General features: G+C 52.1%; 2 protein-coding genes and 1 long non-coding RNA gene across 6 annotated transcripts; all 3 read right to left on the bottom strand.

The window, feature by feature from the left end:
- Window positions 1–1,288: 1,288 nt before the first annotated feature.
- On the bottom strand, window positions 1,289–2,792 carry LOC147652434 (serine/threonine-protein kinase pim-1-like). The gene is made up of 2 exons (XM_086892992.1): window positions 2,459–2,792; window positions 1,289–1,676 (listed from the first exon to the last, which is right to left on the bottom strand). Exons 1-2 carry the CDS (start codon window positions 2,706–2,708, stop codon window positions 1,369–1,371), a joined length of 558 nt encoding a protein of 185 aa, XP_086749118.1. The 5' UTR covers window positions 2,709–2,792; the 3' UTR covers window positions 1,289–1,368.
- Window positions 1,812–4,947, bottom strand: LOC147652433 (uncharacterized). 3 transcript variants are annotated; one of them, XM_086892991.1, is made up of 4 exons: window positions 3,857–4,947; window positions 3,485–3,709; window positions 3,283–3,386; window positions 1,812–3,190 (listed from the first exon to the last, which is right to left on the bottom strand). In XM_086892991.1, the coding sequence occupies exons 1-4, from the start codon at window positions 4,863–4,865 to the stop codon at window positions 3,089–3,091; spliced, it is 1,440 nt and encodes a 479-aa protein (XP_086749117.1). In that variant the 5' UTR covers window positions 4,866–4,947; the 3' UTR covers window positions 1,812–3,088. The 3 variants fall into 3 exon arrangements, with proteins under 3 accessions (XP_086749117.1, XP_086749115.1, XP_086749116.1); XM_086892989.1 differs by having other exon boundaries at window positions 3,283–3,709; XM_086892990.1 differs by having other exon boundaries at window positions 1,812–3,386.
- Window positions 4,948–10,307: 5,360 nt separating this feature from the next.
- LOC111930663 (uncharacterized) lies at window positions 10,308–15,272 on the bottom strand. 2 transcript variants are annotated; one of them, XR_015288006.1, is made up of 4 exons: window positions 15,111–15,265; window positions 14,506–14,685; window positions 12,976–13,096; window positions 10,308–10,487 (listed from the first exon to the last, which is right to left on the bottom strand). It is a non-coding gene; the product is annotated as an uncharacterized LOC111930663 (long non-coding RNA). The 2 variants fall into 2 exon arrangements; XR_002865258.2 differs by lacking the exon at window positions 10,308–10,487 and having other exon boundaries at window positions 12,481–13,096; window positions 15,111–15,272.
- Between the last annotated feature and the right edge of the window lie 75 nt (window positions 15,273–15,347).

Raw genomic sequence — 15,347 nt, 5'->3', positions numbered from 1 at the left:
CAAAGAGGCACTGAGAGAACACGATGAATTCCATAAAAGTTAAGAATTAAGAAGGGATTATGCATTGGAGGGGTGGGGTGGGGGGGAAGGTACCCCAGGTGTCAGGCGTTCCGGGAAGTCTGTACCTCTCAAGTACCTCAGCCTATGGGGAAAGAGAGAAGGGACAAGCGGCCGGGAATTAGGATAAAAAGGAGGCTGCGCCCTCCAAAAATTTGAGAGACCCCAGGGGAATGCCCCATGGCCTCTCCCTTTATTGGAATGAAGAAAAAAGGACTCCTCTGTCTCCTTTTTGGACATAAACCTCTGGTGTTTGTGGATTAATTTTCCTGACACCCGTTTTGGTAGGTGAGTGCAGTAGACAGAAGGTGGCACAGGTTTAGTAGATGGCACTTGCCCACAGGGCCAGGGCAGGCAAACTGGGTGCTTTCCTGTGACTGGAATAGTTACTGTGACTTTCCATCTCCATGAGTTGTTTTTAAGGCAGAGGAAGATAGTTTGGGGAAGTGCAATGAACCCAGCACCATGGGAGTGACTCCAGCATCTCAACATTTCCCTTGAGCTCCATGTCCATGACTTCCAGAGCTGTGGACCAGCTGGTCAAAGGCCCAGCCCTGCCTCCCATTTCAGGGGAAGACAGAGGAAGAGTTCATCAGGGCTCAATCTGAAATGAAGTTTTGGTGCTTACAGAAGCACAGCTTTGGTAGCAGAGGAACATCTCTGCTCCTGCCACCCGCTGGCCCTTGGAATGCACACACAGCCCTAGTTTCATTTCCGGAGACACCAAGAAGCTTGACAGTCTGAAAGGGCAGCTGTTGTTTCACTGTTGCAGTTCTTGGCTTGTTAAACACCCTCCTAGCTGTATTACAGCCTGTGCTTGAAGATACAAAAGTACCATCCTGGAGGAAAGGCATCAAAAGCTTGACAAAGGCTGAAGGGAGTACCTTTGATTACCCCTTTTCCCAAGAGGTCTCTTTAGCTGAAGTTGCTAACAAGAACCAGACTTGACAGCCTAGAATGGGTTCATGGTTTTATTTTTTGGGTCCTCAGTCCTGCATGGGATTCAGTAAGTGGGTGCTGCAGAGGCTCCAACAAGGCATCAGAAACACCTGCCCCGCACCCAAGGGTGGCGCAAGATCTCCTCCAGCTCTGGCCTGTCCGCGGGGTGCTTGGACAAACACCAGCAGATCAGATGTTGGCACTCTGGGGAGAGAAGCCAGAAAGTGCTGGTCATTTTCAGAAGGCTCCTGCTCAGCTGCTCACAGCGCCCACGGGGCCCGGGCCGTGCTGCGTGTGCTCAGAGCTGCGCCAGCCTCCCAGCCGCCTCTGCCCTGTGTGGGAGAGTGGCACGGTGGGACACATCCAGCTCCTTCAGTTGCACGGGCCACCTCCTGCAGCCAGCTCTTGAGGGCAGATGGATGTCCTGTGGAGCTGTGTGAGGGCCATGCTGGGCTGCATGCTGCCATCTGCAAAAGTCTGCCTTCTTGAGGCCAGATACCAACCTGGAGAGACCTGCTGCCTGAAGAAGGGCTGCCCGAACACGATGTCACGGTCCTCCTGGAAGGGGTGGTTTCCACAGACCATGACATACAGCAGCACGCCCAGGGACCAGATGGTCGCTGAATGGCCATGGTAGCAGCCAAGGTGAATCCACTCGGGTGGGCTGTACGCGCGTGTTCCTAGGGGAGATGGGAGAAGGCGCTGTCCAGACACAGGCTGCTGGCTTTCAGCGCCTGGTGCCCGCCTCCTGGCAGAGGCAGGTGTCGCTCTGATTGGGAACGGCGATAAAGAACGACAATGGACTCTCAAGGGAGTCACAACACGAGAATTCCTAGTTTATTGCTTCAGCCCTGTCTTATAGACAGATACGTGGAAAGTACAGAAAAGAAACTCTTATTGGTTAACAAAGTACTACATCACCATCATTGGTCAGGGGGGCCCATCACCCCCCCTGGCCTTCTCCTGCAAGAGAAAACAAGACTGCAAAACAACACCTGCAAGGCTGTTTAGTATCTCTGAGAATTGTTTTAATTCCTTCTCATGAATTTCTCAGGCTAGCCCTCAGTCAGGCCTGAGAGCTATGTGGCCTGTAATAACTACAGGCACTCTGGTTCAGATTTAGCATCCATAGGCAGGAGCTGCACCGGTGGACACAACTCCTCCCCAAGGCCACCCCACATCCCCCAGCCAAGTGGCCAAAGCCAAGAAACCATTCTGCAAGGCAAAGAAGGCCAGCGGAGCAGCCCAAGACCTTGTGGGCCTGCTAAGCTGAGGGGCCAGGACCTGGCTTTTGCAGCTCCCCCCGTCGGCAGGGCCAGCAGCCAGCTCCTGGGGCACAGCATCTGCTGCCAAAGGGCAGCCAGCAGCCAGCAGCCAGCTGAAGGATGCAGCCTGCAGCCGAGGAGGGAATGGGGCCGTGCAGTGCCTGGCACTGGGAGCAGGGCCCGGGCTGTGGGCTCACCAGCAAATTGCGTGAAGGCGCGCTCCTGGAGAAAGGTGCCGCAACCGAAGTCAATGAGCTTCAGGTGGCCGCTCTCCAGGTCCAGGAGGAGGTTCTCTGGCTTGATGTCTCGGTGCAGGACGCCGCAGGCAGTGCAGTGCCGCACGGCCTCCAGCACCTGGCAGAAAAGCCAGCGTGCCATCTCCTCACACAGGAACCCCTGCTCCAGCAGGAAGTGCAGGAGATCCTGCGATGGCTCCGGACGCTCCATCACCAGCAGGAAGCTGTCAGGCAGCTCAAACCAGTCCAGGAGCTGGATGATGTTGTGGCAGCCAGAGCCCACCTTCTCCAAGAGCACGATCTCCACGGGAACACGGGTGCCATCGGGTTGTGAGGAAGAGACGATGCCTCCAGCACGCCTGATGCTGCCCTGTGGCTGTTCTGCCTCCTGCCTGGGATGCCCCAGTGCCCTCTTGGGCAGACTCCCTGCTGCTTGGCATTCCTCCTGCCCAGGGGTTGCTTGGAGGTGCCCCCTGCCCGGCCCTACTGTCGATGTTTGGCATCTCTGGGCCCACAATGCCCCGGCTTGCAACCTGAGCCCATGCCCGCTCCCCCAGCCATCTACCGCCTCCCACTCCTGACACCCTGGGCTTATCCCTGCCAGCCGTGCCCCGCTCTGTCCTGCTGGCCCCGCTCACACACCAGCTCGTCCCACTGCAGGACGCTGTCCCGAGCCACGCGTTTGATAGCCACCTGCAAGCCATTGAGAGAGAGAGGCTTAGCTCAAGTCCTGCCCCTCCCCATCCCTCATCCTCCTCGCACACCCGGCCATCATGGCCACTCACAGGGCTCCCATCCGAGAGGCGGATGCCTGAGAACACGGTGCCAAATCCACCACTCCCCAGCTGCGGACCCAGCTGGTACAGCTCCTGCAGCTTCTTCTTTTGCTCTGCGACCAAGACCGAGCCATCACCCTCGTGCCCAGGAACCTCCCCAAATGCCCGCGAGTGCAGCGGGCCGGGCCAGTGTGGGTCATGTTGCTCTGACCTGCTTCCTGCTGCCTGCCGAGCAGTGGCCACTGCCTTGCAGCCGTCGGGCTGTTGAGCAGCAGAGCTGGGACAGCAGAGCACGCAGAGGCTGCAGGAGCCGGAGTGCAGTGTGTCTGGATGGCACCGTCACTGTCACTGTCCCCGGCGTTGTGGGCTGGACTCTGCTGTTGAGAACGGCCGGGGCTACAGCCCAAGGCTTTGCACAGGGGGGTCCCAGGAGCAGCTGCAAAGCAGACAGGTTTTTGAAGCCGTGCCATCAGAGGCACTGGAAACAGCCAGGGACTGGGCTGCTCTCAGGGGCCATGGCGTGGCCTGGGGTGTCCCTCAAGAGCACTGGGCGAGCCTCAGACAGCTCCTCAGGAGATCTCACCTGCTCTTAGAAAGGCCTTTGTGGTAGTCAAGGGCTTTCTTGGGGCAGCTTCCTGGAGATGGAGGAACCTCCTTGGTGTCTTGAGGGTCGTCTCCACCACCAGGCTTGGGCTGTTGGCAGCTGGCACAACTTGCCCAGAGTTCTGGGAGCAGTGGGATGACAACTGCTGCTTCCAGGATGCTTGCTGCTCCGCCAGCTGCTCCTGAGAAGGCTCCCCTGGATTGGGCTGGGCTCCCACTTGGACTTCTGGGCTTTCCCTGGCCATGTCAATGGTCAGGCTTGTACCCTTATTGTTGAAGTCTGGGAGTCCAAGGGAGCTGGGAGAACTGTCCATGGGCTCTGCATCTTCTGCAGGCTGACAGGTCTCCCTGAGCCTCTGCGAGGGATGGAGGCTGTCAGAGATAGCAGAGGCTCCTGGCAGAATGGAGGGTCTCTGACAGCCTGAGGTTCCTGCATGGATGGTGGGTCTCTGCTGGTGTGCCATCCTTGCAGGGGTTGAGGCTTTCCCAGGGGTGGTGGGGAATTTTGCTGGGAGCAGCCTCCTGGGGTGATGGCGGCTTCTGGAGGAACCAGACGAGCCACAGCAGGCCAGGTGGCCTCGGTTCACCAGCTCCTCCAGTTCTTTCCAGAGTGCCTGCCACATCCCAGAGTAGAGCGGCACACATGTCCCATTGCGATCCCAGAGGAGCAGCAACAGTTCCTGCAGCTCCTGGGCCACTGCCATGCAGGAGCCCCAGCTGCAGGAGCTGTCCAGAGGGCTCGCGGGAGCACGTGGCCACTTGCCAGGGGCCGCTAGGGGCCCGGAGTATCTCGGAGCCACAGGGGCTCCTCGGTTCCTCCGTGAGCCTCTAGGCCGGACCCAGCGGCGCTTGCTCTTCTTCGCTTTCCATGTCTGCTGTCTCCATGGTTGCCAGTGGCCAACAGCCCACCAGACAGCCACAGCGGCCAGCAGCAGGACAAGCACAGTCATCAGGACAACACCGTCATCCATGATTCCGGCACGTCCCATCGCGACTGCGCTGGCAGCTGTGGGTGCTGGCCTGTGTTATAGAGTGACAACGCAATGATGTCACAGTGCTGTGGCCAGGACAACTGTGGGACATCACAGCCCTGCCTCATGCCAGCTCTCAGGCCCTTTGTGCAGTCACAGCCCAGCCCGCCTCAGGGATCAGCAGAACTGGCTCATCTCTGAAGATGGACGTGGCCAGAAAAAGCCTGGAAGTAAGAACGGGAGCTCAGTCCGTTGCAAAGAATCATTCCCTGGACCAAATGGTGGCACATCAGGAAGGGTGCTGGTGCCAGCAGTGTCAACCCCACAGCTCCCAAGATGTTGCCACACTACCAGCTGGAAACAAACACTACTCTGTGCCTGAAAAAATCCTCCAGAGACAAAGGGAGTTCCTCTGTCTCTGGGGAGCTCTCCGTTCAGATGGAATGGGCTGTTGAGGGCAAGAAGAGATTTTGTTAGCAGCTCACTGATTTCTGCAGTGCCTCTGTTATAAATAAATCAGGATTTGCCAAGGAGTGCTCATGGTGCTTCCACTGCTCTGGTTTTGACTGGGATAAGGTGTCTTTCTTCCCAATAGCTGTCACATGTTGAGTTTGGATGGGAATGCTGTGGATCAAACAGGGGTGGTTTGCTTTCCACTGAGCAGGACTTACCCTCTTCAAGGACCAGTGTCCCTTGGTACAATGCAATGTTTTCCAGTGGGAAGGGAGGGATGAGTGTTGAAGACAGAGGCACAGAATGCACTAAACCCCTGTACCATGTCTCTATCCCTGTTTGTGAGGTGACCATCCACACCCTAGAAGGGGACAGTAGGGTTATTTCTACAAAGTTTTTTTCCATTAATGTATTTTAAAACACTTTTGATTGTGTCCCACATTTCTGGCCACCTTCATCTCCAGCTGAGCTTTCAGCATACCAAATTTCTCCCTGCAAGAGGCAAGAAACATCTGTGTATTCTTCTCTTGACCTCACTCCCACTGGGCACACAACTTCCTTTTCCATCCTCTTTCCCAGAGAAGCTGCCTGTTCAGGTAAGCCAGCCTTCTGCCTTGCCTGCTTGGGTTCCAACATTTGGGAATCGCCTGCTCCTGTGCCCTTAGGAGGTGATGTTTCCAAAGCGACCAGCAATGATGGAGCCCAGCACCCTCAATAACATTTTTCCCAGGGACCTTGCGTACCAGTTCCCTGAGCAGCCTGAAGTCTGCTCTCCTCATGCCCCGAGCTGAGGTTTTGCTGGCCCTTTCTCTCTTGTCCTATGTTTGAACCTAAATTTATTTGTGGTTGCTGTGGCCAAGATGGCCACCAATCCCCACTTGGCTCAGGGCATGTGGGGCTCCGAAGGAGGCCTGGCTCTAGGGGGGCTGAGCTGGAGAATCCTGGGCTGGGGGGGGGGGGCTCCCCCCTTACTGGGAGGAGGCTTCCTCGGGAGGAAGAAGGGTCTGGCATGAGCCACGAGGCCCCTGGCCAAGGGATGGCAGCGGGGGATGTGTCTGTAGCAGATGCTGTCTGCAAGGAGCTTTGGGAAAGAGTGGGTGTGTGTAACGTGATGGTCGTGGATGGGGAGACAAAGAATGCACAACTCATGCTCCAGGTGCTCATGAGACAAACAGCCTCATTTATTATTTAGAACTCACTTAAATACTCAGTTCAAATTTCCTGGGCTAGACAGGCATTGGCTGATACTTCTTTCCCTGCCCAGCATCCTGGCCAGTGGTGTGCAGTGGTTCACACATAAATTAGGCTAGCCAGACTAGATTTGTGTTATGTCTAGATTTACTTAGTCCAGTCCAGACCAGCTGCACTGTGACACTACTGCAACAATTCACCCTTTTCAGTTAAATTAAAAAAAATATAAATTGCTCTCTGTTGTCTTATCTGCAAGGGCCCTTTGCAGACATGATAACAGGTACAGCATAGGTTTAATTTTAAGTTTTTGAATCAATTTGACTAACTTAGTTCTCTTCGGCTAGCAACATGCTTTGTGTACTAAATTGAGTTTGCAACACTCACTTCCAGGAACTGGCAGGTGAGATCACAATCCTTCAAGCTAACATGCCATGGGTTAACTACTTACTAGTACAAGTTACAACTTAACATTAGAAACAAGAAACTGCTTAGAACTGACATTATTCTTGAACTCTAGAAACAAGAAACAAAAATATTCAACATTTAGAACCGTGAGAAAAACTCAGCAGAAAAACAATTTGTAAACAAAGAGTTTTTAAATGAACTGCCCTTTTCAACAGTCTCTGATTTCCACGAGGTAGATGAACAAGTTGTTCTGGTCACTCCTTATGGATGCTAGCTTTGGAGCAGGCTGCAGGCCCATGGCCTCTCAGTCCTGCCTGAGAAGCTAGCCTGGGAAATTCATAGGAGGATTTCAAAACAATCCTCAGAGACAGAAAACAACTGCCAGGTGCTGTTTGTCTGTCCTCTTGTTTTCCTTGCAGGAGAAAGTCAGGGGGGTAGTGAGCCCCCTGACCAATGATGGTGATGTAGCACTTTGCTAACCAATAAGAGTTTCTTTTCTGTACTTTCCACGTACCAGTCTATAAAACAGGCCTGAAGTAATAAACCAGAGAATTCTCGTGCTGTGACTCCCTTGAGAGTCCATGTCGTTCTTTATCGCCGTTCCCAATCGGAACGACATCTGGTGACCCCGCGTGATGTTGAACCGACCCCTGAGGTCCGGTAACCCGACGTGAAGTGCAGCCGACCCCCGAGGTCAGAGAGCAACCGACGTGACGACACCTGCTAATCCCCTGAGGGTAAGCAGCGAGCGGGGAAAAAAGCCAGCCCTTCCCCCTGGAGGGGTAAGTGGAATTCTCCCGGGCTTTCCTAGAGGAAGCTGGTTCTGGAAACCAACGGGATAGTGGAGCCTGCCGGTGAGTGGGCTTGGAACGGCTGTCTTGGTGAAGTAGAGCTCGAAGTCCCGGGTCAGAGCCGATAGCGTCTGCATTACTGCATTCGCAGAGCCGCCAAGATAAAGTTTTCATAATGGAGAGCTGTAATTTAGCTAACGAGCAGCTGGTCTGCCTTGCATGGCAAAATGCCTTGCTGAGCATGAGACTCTGTATTCCTGAATTGCTGAGCATGAGACTCTGTATTCCTGAAGAAGATATACGCGCTTTGTTCCACTGGGTGATAGCGCAGGAGTTTGCTATAACTGTGAATGATGTGTTTGACCTTGAGATTTAGTGGTCAGTAGGGGACCACCTGTGAACTGAGCTAGTTGCGAGAAATACCAGTGCGTGCGACTTAGCAGCAACTTAGGGCACTGGAACAGTGCCAGCCTAAAAACAGTGAACCTGGGATGAGAAACTTTGATGCCGAAAGTTCCTCCGTTGTACAAGATGAGGGACTGGGAGATGAAACCGTGGATGAGCTGTGTAGTGCTCTTTCAGCTCTGCCCGGACCGTCAGAGGACTTTAGCAGCGAGCAAGAGCAATCCGCGAGCCAGAGATCTCCCTCTCCAGAAAAGTTTGAGCGCCCGCCATCAGCGGAGCTCGGTGCGTGGGCTTTGCCAGCAGAAAAACCTCTCTTCAGCCCCCCCCGCGCCCGGCGCGCGGGGCGCCACCGAGGGGTCCGAGTGCGGGTCCGGAACACCGCAGGCCGCCGCCGCCGGGAGGCCCGAGCGAAAAACCCCCCGTGTACCAATGCGGCGGGGCGCGCAGCTCCCCCCAGCAGAGAAGCGGCGGGGGGAGAGAGAACAGCAACCTCGCTCCCCCTGCGCCTGCTCGCCACCACCGGCCGCGGCCTGGGCGGCCGCCAGCTGACCCCGAAAAAGCCGAGCCCAAACCCAGATCTGAGGCCGGGGCCAGGCCCGTGGCGAGCATCACCCCCCCCCGCGTCCGAAGTACCGGCGAGAAAGCGGCGGGGGGGGCCAGCGGCCTCGCTCTCTCCACGCGTGTGCGGGACGCGCTAGCCCTGCGCTCACCCTCGCGCTCCCCCCGCGCTCCAGCGGGGAGGTGCCCGGAGAGGAGAGGGGCGAGCCTCGCTCCCTCCACGCTTGCCGTGCTGGAGAGCGCTGGGCCGAGTTCTGTGGCCCCGCGCCCCCCCGCACACATCCGAAGTACCAGCAAAAAAGCGGCAAGGGGGGCCGGCGGCTTTGCTCGCCCCGCGCGCGCGAGACGCGCTCGCCCTCGTGCTCCCCCCGCGCTCCAGCGGGGAGGCGCGGGAGGTGGGGAGAGCGAACCGTGTTGCGCTCCCGATCCGAGTTCTACCAGCGCTCCCCCCCCGCACCCATAAAGGTGGCGGGGGAAGGGAAACAGAGCGGCAGGCCCCTCGGCCGGGACCTTCTGTGCCGGCCCGAGGAGATGCCTCGGGGTCGGTGCCGTGTCCGTCGGCTCCAGCGGCCTGAGCCGCGCCAAAGTCCTGCAGTCCCTGCGGGACCCAAATTTACTCCCCTTGGACCTTTTAAGTCTTGTGTTTACAGAGCTGACAACAAGCCGCGAAGCGATAGTAACTTCAAGTTCCCTGAACCTCCTGAAATTCATGAACTACTGTTCTAACAGCCAAGAATCATCCTAAAATAAGTCTACATCCTATCCATCCTTAGTGAAACCTCCATAAACTTCCTCATCCAGCACAATCCAGTCAAAAACCCGACGAACAATAACAGCAACCATGTAAACTTTATAAATCCCTCAAAAACCCCTCAATTATATTTAAAGAGAAAATCCAATAAAAAAAAAAAAAAAGGGATAAGAAGGGGGGATCAAAGCATCATAAATTGCATTGTGCATTGTTAATAGATTTGTAAAAAGTTTATGGATTTTGCATAGTAAAATTGAGTAGAGTGTCACTGAGTATAAATCTAAGTGTACTTAATGTGAGTTTTATCACTTTAGTGTTCTCTTAAACTTTTCTATTGACAAGTTAGACTGTCAATTCGAACAGACTAACAATGTTTTATATAGTGTGTGTATTAATTCACTGAATTAGAAATATTAGACTCAACCATCAAGTCCTTGCAAGGAAAACAATTCTTAAACATCAAAACGTAAACCAAAATTCTAGATCGACATCCATTCAAAGTTCTAGTAAAGAAACCTCTTGAGCTGTGTTTGTTCTCTGTCCTACAAGGGCCCAGTAGGATGTAACAAACACTGCTTTTTTATTTTTTCTAATAGAAAGGGTGAATTATGGATGCTAGCTTTGGAGCAGGCTGCAGGCCCACGGCCTCTCAGTCCTGCCTGAGAAGCTAGCCTGGGAAATTCATAGGAGGATTTCAAAACAATCCTCAGAGACAGAAAACAACTGCCAGGTGCTGTTTGTCTGTCCTCTTGTTTTCCTTGCAGGAGAAAGTCAGGGGGGTAGTGAGCCCCCTGACCAATGATGGTGATGTAGCACTTTGCTAACCAATAAGAGTTTATTTTCTGTACTTTCCACGTACCAGTCTATAAAACAGGCCTGAAGTAATAAACCAGAGAATTCTCGTGCTGTGACTCCCTTGAGAGTCCATGTCGTTCTTTATCGCCATTCCCAATCAGAACAACAACTCCTCTTCAATCTGCTCCATTCCATCCATTGAGGTTCTGTCAGGAGGCTGTTGTTTGTGGTCCCAGGCAGGACACAGAGCAGGACAGACACATCTGGCAGGTACCCATTCTGTTCCAGTGTCTGTGGAAACACAGGCATATCCCCTTCCCCAGGCAATGAAACTCCACGGGCCTCCCCACTTCTTAGTGAGAAGGTCTTTCACCAGTACCTTGGGTTTAGGCAACTGTTCATCTCCAGATGATTGTAATGCTAGAAAGGGATTTAAAATGACTGGGTTCTGGGACTTTTCTGATACTGTTAGGTGATTTAGTGTGTAAATAGCCTTGGCTCTCTTGCTCTGTGGTGTTTCACCAGACATTCCTGCCTTTTCTTTTTCAGTAATATGTTTTAAAGCGCCATGTGCTCTTTCCACAGTGGCTTGTCCCATTGCTAGTTGAGGAATTCCTGTGTGGTGTGCTACACCCCAGAGCTGTAGGAAATGTCTTGTTCTCTGTGAAGTGTATGCAGGGCCATTGTCTGCTTTGATGGTGGGAGGGATGCCCAAAACAGCAAAGGCTGACCGCTAATGTGCAATGGCATCCCGACCCTTTTCTCCTGTGTGCACTGTAGCCCATATTGCTGATGAGAAGGTATCAGTGGATAAGTGTACATACTGAAAGCGTCCAAATTCAGGGATGCGTGTGACATGGGTTTGGCAGATTTGAAAGGCATGCAGTCCACGAGGGTTTACCCCCAGCTGCAGTGGTGCAGTGTGGCCCTGGCAGTCAGCACAGGTGCTAACAATATTATGAGCCTCTGTGTTTGTCAGTTGGAATTGCCGTTGTAGGGCTCAAACACCCTGATTGAAGAAATCATGTGATGCTTTTGCTTGTGCTAGTGTGTCTGGCTGTGGTGTCTCTCCAGGCAGGGCTCACTAGCATATCTGCTCTGGCGTTGCCTTCTGTGATAAAACCTGGTAGATTTGCGTGACTCCTGATGTGTAAAATAGAATAATGGTAGGTTCTGGCTTGGATGCCATGGTGTAGAGTCTTTAGCAGATTGAATAATAATTGTGCATTATTGTGGGGGTCGGGAAACCAGCTGATTCAGAGATCCTGGCTCTCCCTTGGAGGCAAGGCACCTTATCTCAGAGAGAGAAAAGTGTCACTCCCGGAAATCTTGGAGCTAGTTACGTTAAACTGTTACACTCCATTGGTGCTCTCCCCTGCCATCCTACCCCGATACATGGATCCCAGTTTCCCCCGCGCCCTTCTCCTCCCCTATAAATACCCCAGTTTTTCCCCTGTTGGAGGAGAGCTGCTGTCACTGGCTCCCTTTGCCGAGGGCCCTGCTTTAATAAAGGCTAGTTCTCTGCGGAACGCCGCACAGCGCTCTAGTCTCTCTCTCCGCGTCGCCTGCACGCTGCTGCTGAGCTGAGCTGAAATCACTCACCAGGCAGAGGATGTGCCTGTGCCCCCGGGCAGTCCAACCGCGGACCGCTTCTTCCGGGTCGTCGCGGCACCCCTGCCACCTCCGCCGCCGTGGCACATTATCAATTTCCTTTTACAGTGCTTGGTCTAATCTCTATGTGATGTCAGCTAGATATGCAGAATCAGTTACTATCTTTAGAGGGATATGGGGAAAACGTTGGAAAGCCATAGCTACAGCATGTAATTCTACCAAGTGGGGAGGTCCGTTCTGATAACTTTCCAACATTTGCCACTCACCCTCCTCTTTCCATGTTACTATGGCTTTTTGGTGTGAAGCAGATGGATATCTCAGCCAGGCTACTCTCATTGTCTTGAGAGCTTGATTGCCTGTGTCCTGCTCTTTATCTCGGGCTGATAAGCGTCGCAGTGGATCGTTACCGCCTGACTCGGAAAGGAATCTTTAGATCATACTACATTTTATATCTTTACATTATTATAAATATATATTTCTTTATTCTCCTTCACGAATTTTTATCCAATGCCACATTTATCACAGTGAAGAAACAATCTTTCAAATCTACTATCAGAATGTCCCAGGAGGTAGGTAGCATTGTGGGAGATGGCATCCCTGCTTGCAATGTGTCCATGCTTTCTATCACAGAATTGACTTTTCTGAGGTATTGGAGAAATCTCCATTTACCAGATTTTTTTTTTTTTTTTTAATGACAAATACTGGGGTGTTCCAAGGGCTTATAGATGGCTCTATGTGTCCTTGAGCTAGCTGTTCTTGTACTAATGATTTTAGGGCATCTAGCTTTTCAAGGGACCACTGTGGCACCCACATGGGCTGATCTGTAAGCCATTTCAGGGCTGGTGTAGGATAATTTTCACCCATCAATACAGTGGCCCCTGTCAAAAAATCCGTTCCCACTCTACCCCCATGCTGACAGAACATCCCTCCGCCACAAGTTCAGTAGCACTGCAGTGATGTAAGGCCATATTGTGGCTACTTGGCCTTCTGGATTTTTGATAAACACAGGATTGCTGCTCAAACAGCTCTGTGGGGTCCCTCCAAGGCCAGCAACAGCAGATCCTGCAGGTGTGGTAGGCCAGGATGAGTGCCATGTGTTGGCAGAGATAATGGTGACATCTGCTCCTGTGTCAATCATGCCACTGACCTTTATCTGTGAGGGCCTCACCTGAAGCATCGTGACAGTACAAACCATATTCGGTCTTTGATCACCTACGACTCGAGTCCAGTACACCTGGGGCTGTCCTGTTGATCCGAAGCCTTGGTCTCCTCGCTCCTTAGAATCTGCACTGGGGACAGAAGAGTTAAAAGGAATAAGTTGGGCAATTCTGGTCTTAGCAGGGTTAGTCACAGGGGGAGTAGGGGTTGACACCATGGCTTGTATTTGTTTTGTAAAATCAGCATCAGTAACACCTGGGTACACAAAGATACCTTGTAAAGTTGCACTGGATCTCCCTATTAGCAGTGCACTCAGTCCTTGCCCTATGGGCCTGTGGGCCTCGAGAGAGACTTTGTGCACTTGTCATGAGTTTATGGTTATTGGGATTGAGGTGGAAACATCCATGCCAGCTGATCCCCTTGTCCTTGCTGTGAGCTGGTGACACAGGCTTGTGCTGGAGGGTGGGAAAATACTTGTGTCATCATATGTTTCCCCTTCACTTTGGGCTTCTCGTTTCCCCGGTCTTTGAGAGATTGCCCATTAACATGAAATTCGGACCAGCATACCTTGGCTGTATGTCCGACTCTCCCACATCAGTGGCTGCATTGCCCCTTCTTTGTCCCTGAGATGTCCCCTGTAGAATGGGCTTGTGTGGACAGTTTATTTTCACGTGGCCTTGTTGTCCACGCTTATAGCAATAGGGTGTGAGTTTAACAGCAGCTCTAATAGAATTGGCTAGCATATCCATGTTATGAGATCCCATCCCAACCTTAGCGCATGCTGTAATCATCTCCTCCAGAGATGGATTCTCTTGAGGTAATGCATCTATAATTTTTCTAGAGTCTTGGTTTGCATTATCTCATGCCAATTCTAGCATCAATTGACCCCTTTTTTCACTGTTTGTGATTTGTTTTTCCATAGCATCCTGCAAACGTTCTATGAATTGCATATATAACTCATTGGGGTTCTGTCTTATGCTTGAATAGCTTTGGGTTGGCACTGAAAAGTCTGTAATTTTTGTTTGAGCTCACATTGCTCAGTCTTTCACTTGGGCTAGAATTGCAGAGTTCAAGCGAGCCTGGGTTTGGAGATCTTCTGTGGGATGCAATCCCATTAGTTGAGGAATGCCTGCCCCAAAGCACGGGTCCTGCTGCAAAGCTCTTGCATTTTTCAACCCCTGATTCTCTGCGTAGGATCTCCAGGCCATTTCAAACATCATATACTGCACCAGACTACAGATTAATTTGCAATGTGCCTCATATCATATGGAGTTAATTCACTGGCAATTATAAATCTTAGCATACTTGCTACAGCAGGAGATCCTAGTCCCTGTTTAGCAGCCAGCTGGCGTAGCTCTGAAAGGACTTGCCAGTTAAAGGGTACCTATTTATCAGGTGTTGTGCCATTACCTCGCATAACTGGGAATGCTCCTATTGTTCCCCCTCCCTGCTGCCAGCCCTCTTCTATTGGTAAATACATGGGTGCAGAGATCAGTTCAGTTCCTTCTGTATCCCCGCTTTCAACCGCTTTTTGTTTTACCTCCATCCAGAAGATCAGTGGATCTCTAGTGGGAACGTTTTCTGCCTTGAACATCAGTGGGTTTGAAGCAGCTGACAGCGGGGCTAGACGTGCTTGTCCTTCTGGGCTAGTGGTGAGGTGAAGACTCTAGTTCTCTTTGTGGAGATCTTGTGTTTCCTTCTGCTGTGTGGCTTCTTCTGGCTGTGAATGATGTGGTTGTGATAGTAAAAGGTTCTAAAATCTTAGAAAATTTGGAGACTTAGAAAAAAAGTTAGGTTTGGAAAGCCCTGGGAAAAGTAGGCCCTGGGAAATGTTAGGCCTTGTGCTTGCTAAAGATCAGGTCAAACTGCACTTGTGTAGTCAGTAAATGATAAATGATACAATTGTTAGATGTGATTAGATACAATTATTGTTTAAAGAACATGAGGAACAATGTTAGGGGTTTGGGGGGGATCACGAGAGATCCATGCTTGGGTAAAAACAATGCATACAATAGACCAATGTAAGTTTAATAATTAATATGTAAGTTGTATAACGATAGAGTATAAAACATGTTCAACTCAAAACCAAATCAGCTCAGATTTGGGTATGTGTATCCCTGACACCCAGAACTCTTCAATAAGCACCTTCATATAATCATTCCGTAATTATGTGTGTTCCTGAACGCTAACAGCTGTAGCTGTGGCGAAGCTGGAACTGCGCTGGGTGCTGGGTTGGAGTTTGGCGCCGGCAGGCTCTTTCTAGCTTCTGGGGCACTTCCGGCTTTGGATCCGGCCATTTTACGTGACATCATCTCGGGCCCCGCCCCCCGCAGCAGCGGCCTGTAGGCGTGGCCAGTGGAGGCAGATGGTGGGCGTGGCTTC

This window comes from Cyanistes caeruleus, chromosome 6 (assembly GCF_971803275.1).
Source record: "Cyanistes caeruleus chromosome 6, bCyaCae1.hap1.1, whole genome shotgun sequence".
Taxonomy (NCBI): Eukaryota; Metazoa; Chordata; class Aves; order Passeriformes; family Paridae; genus Cyanistes; species Cyanistes caeruleus.
This window is presented reverse-complemented; position numbering and strand designations above follow the sequence as displayed.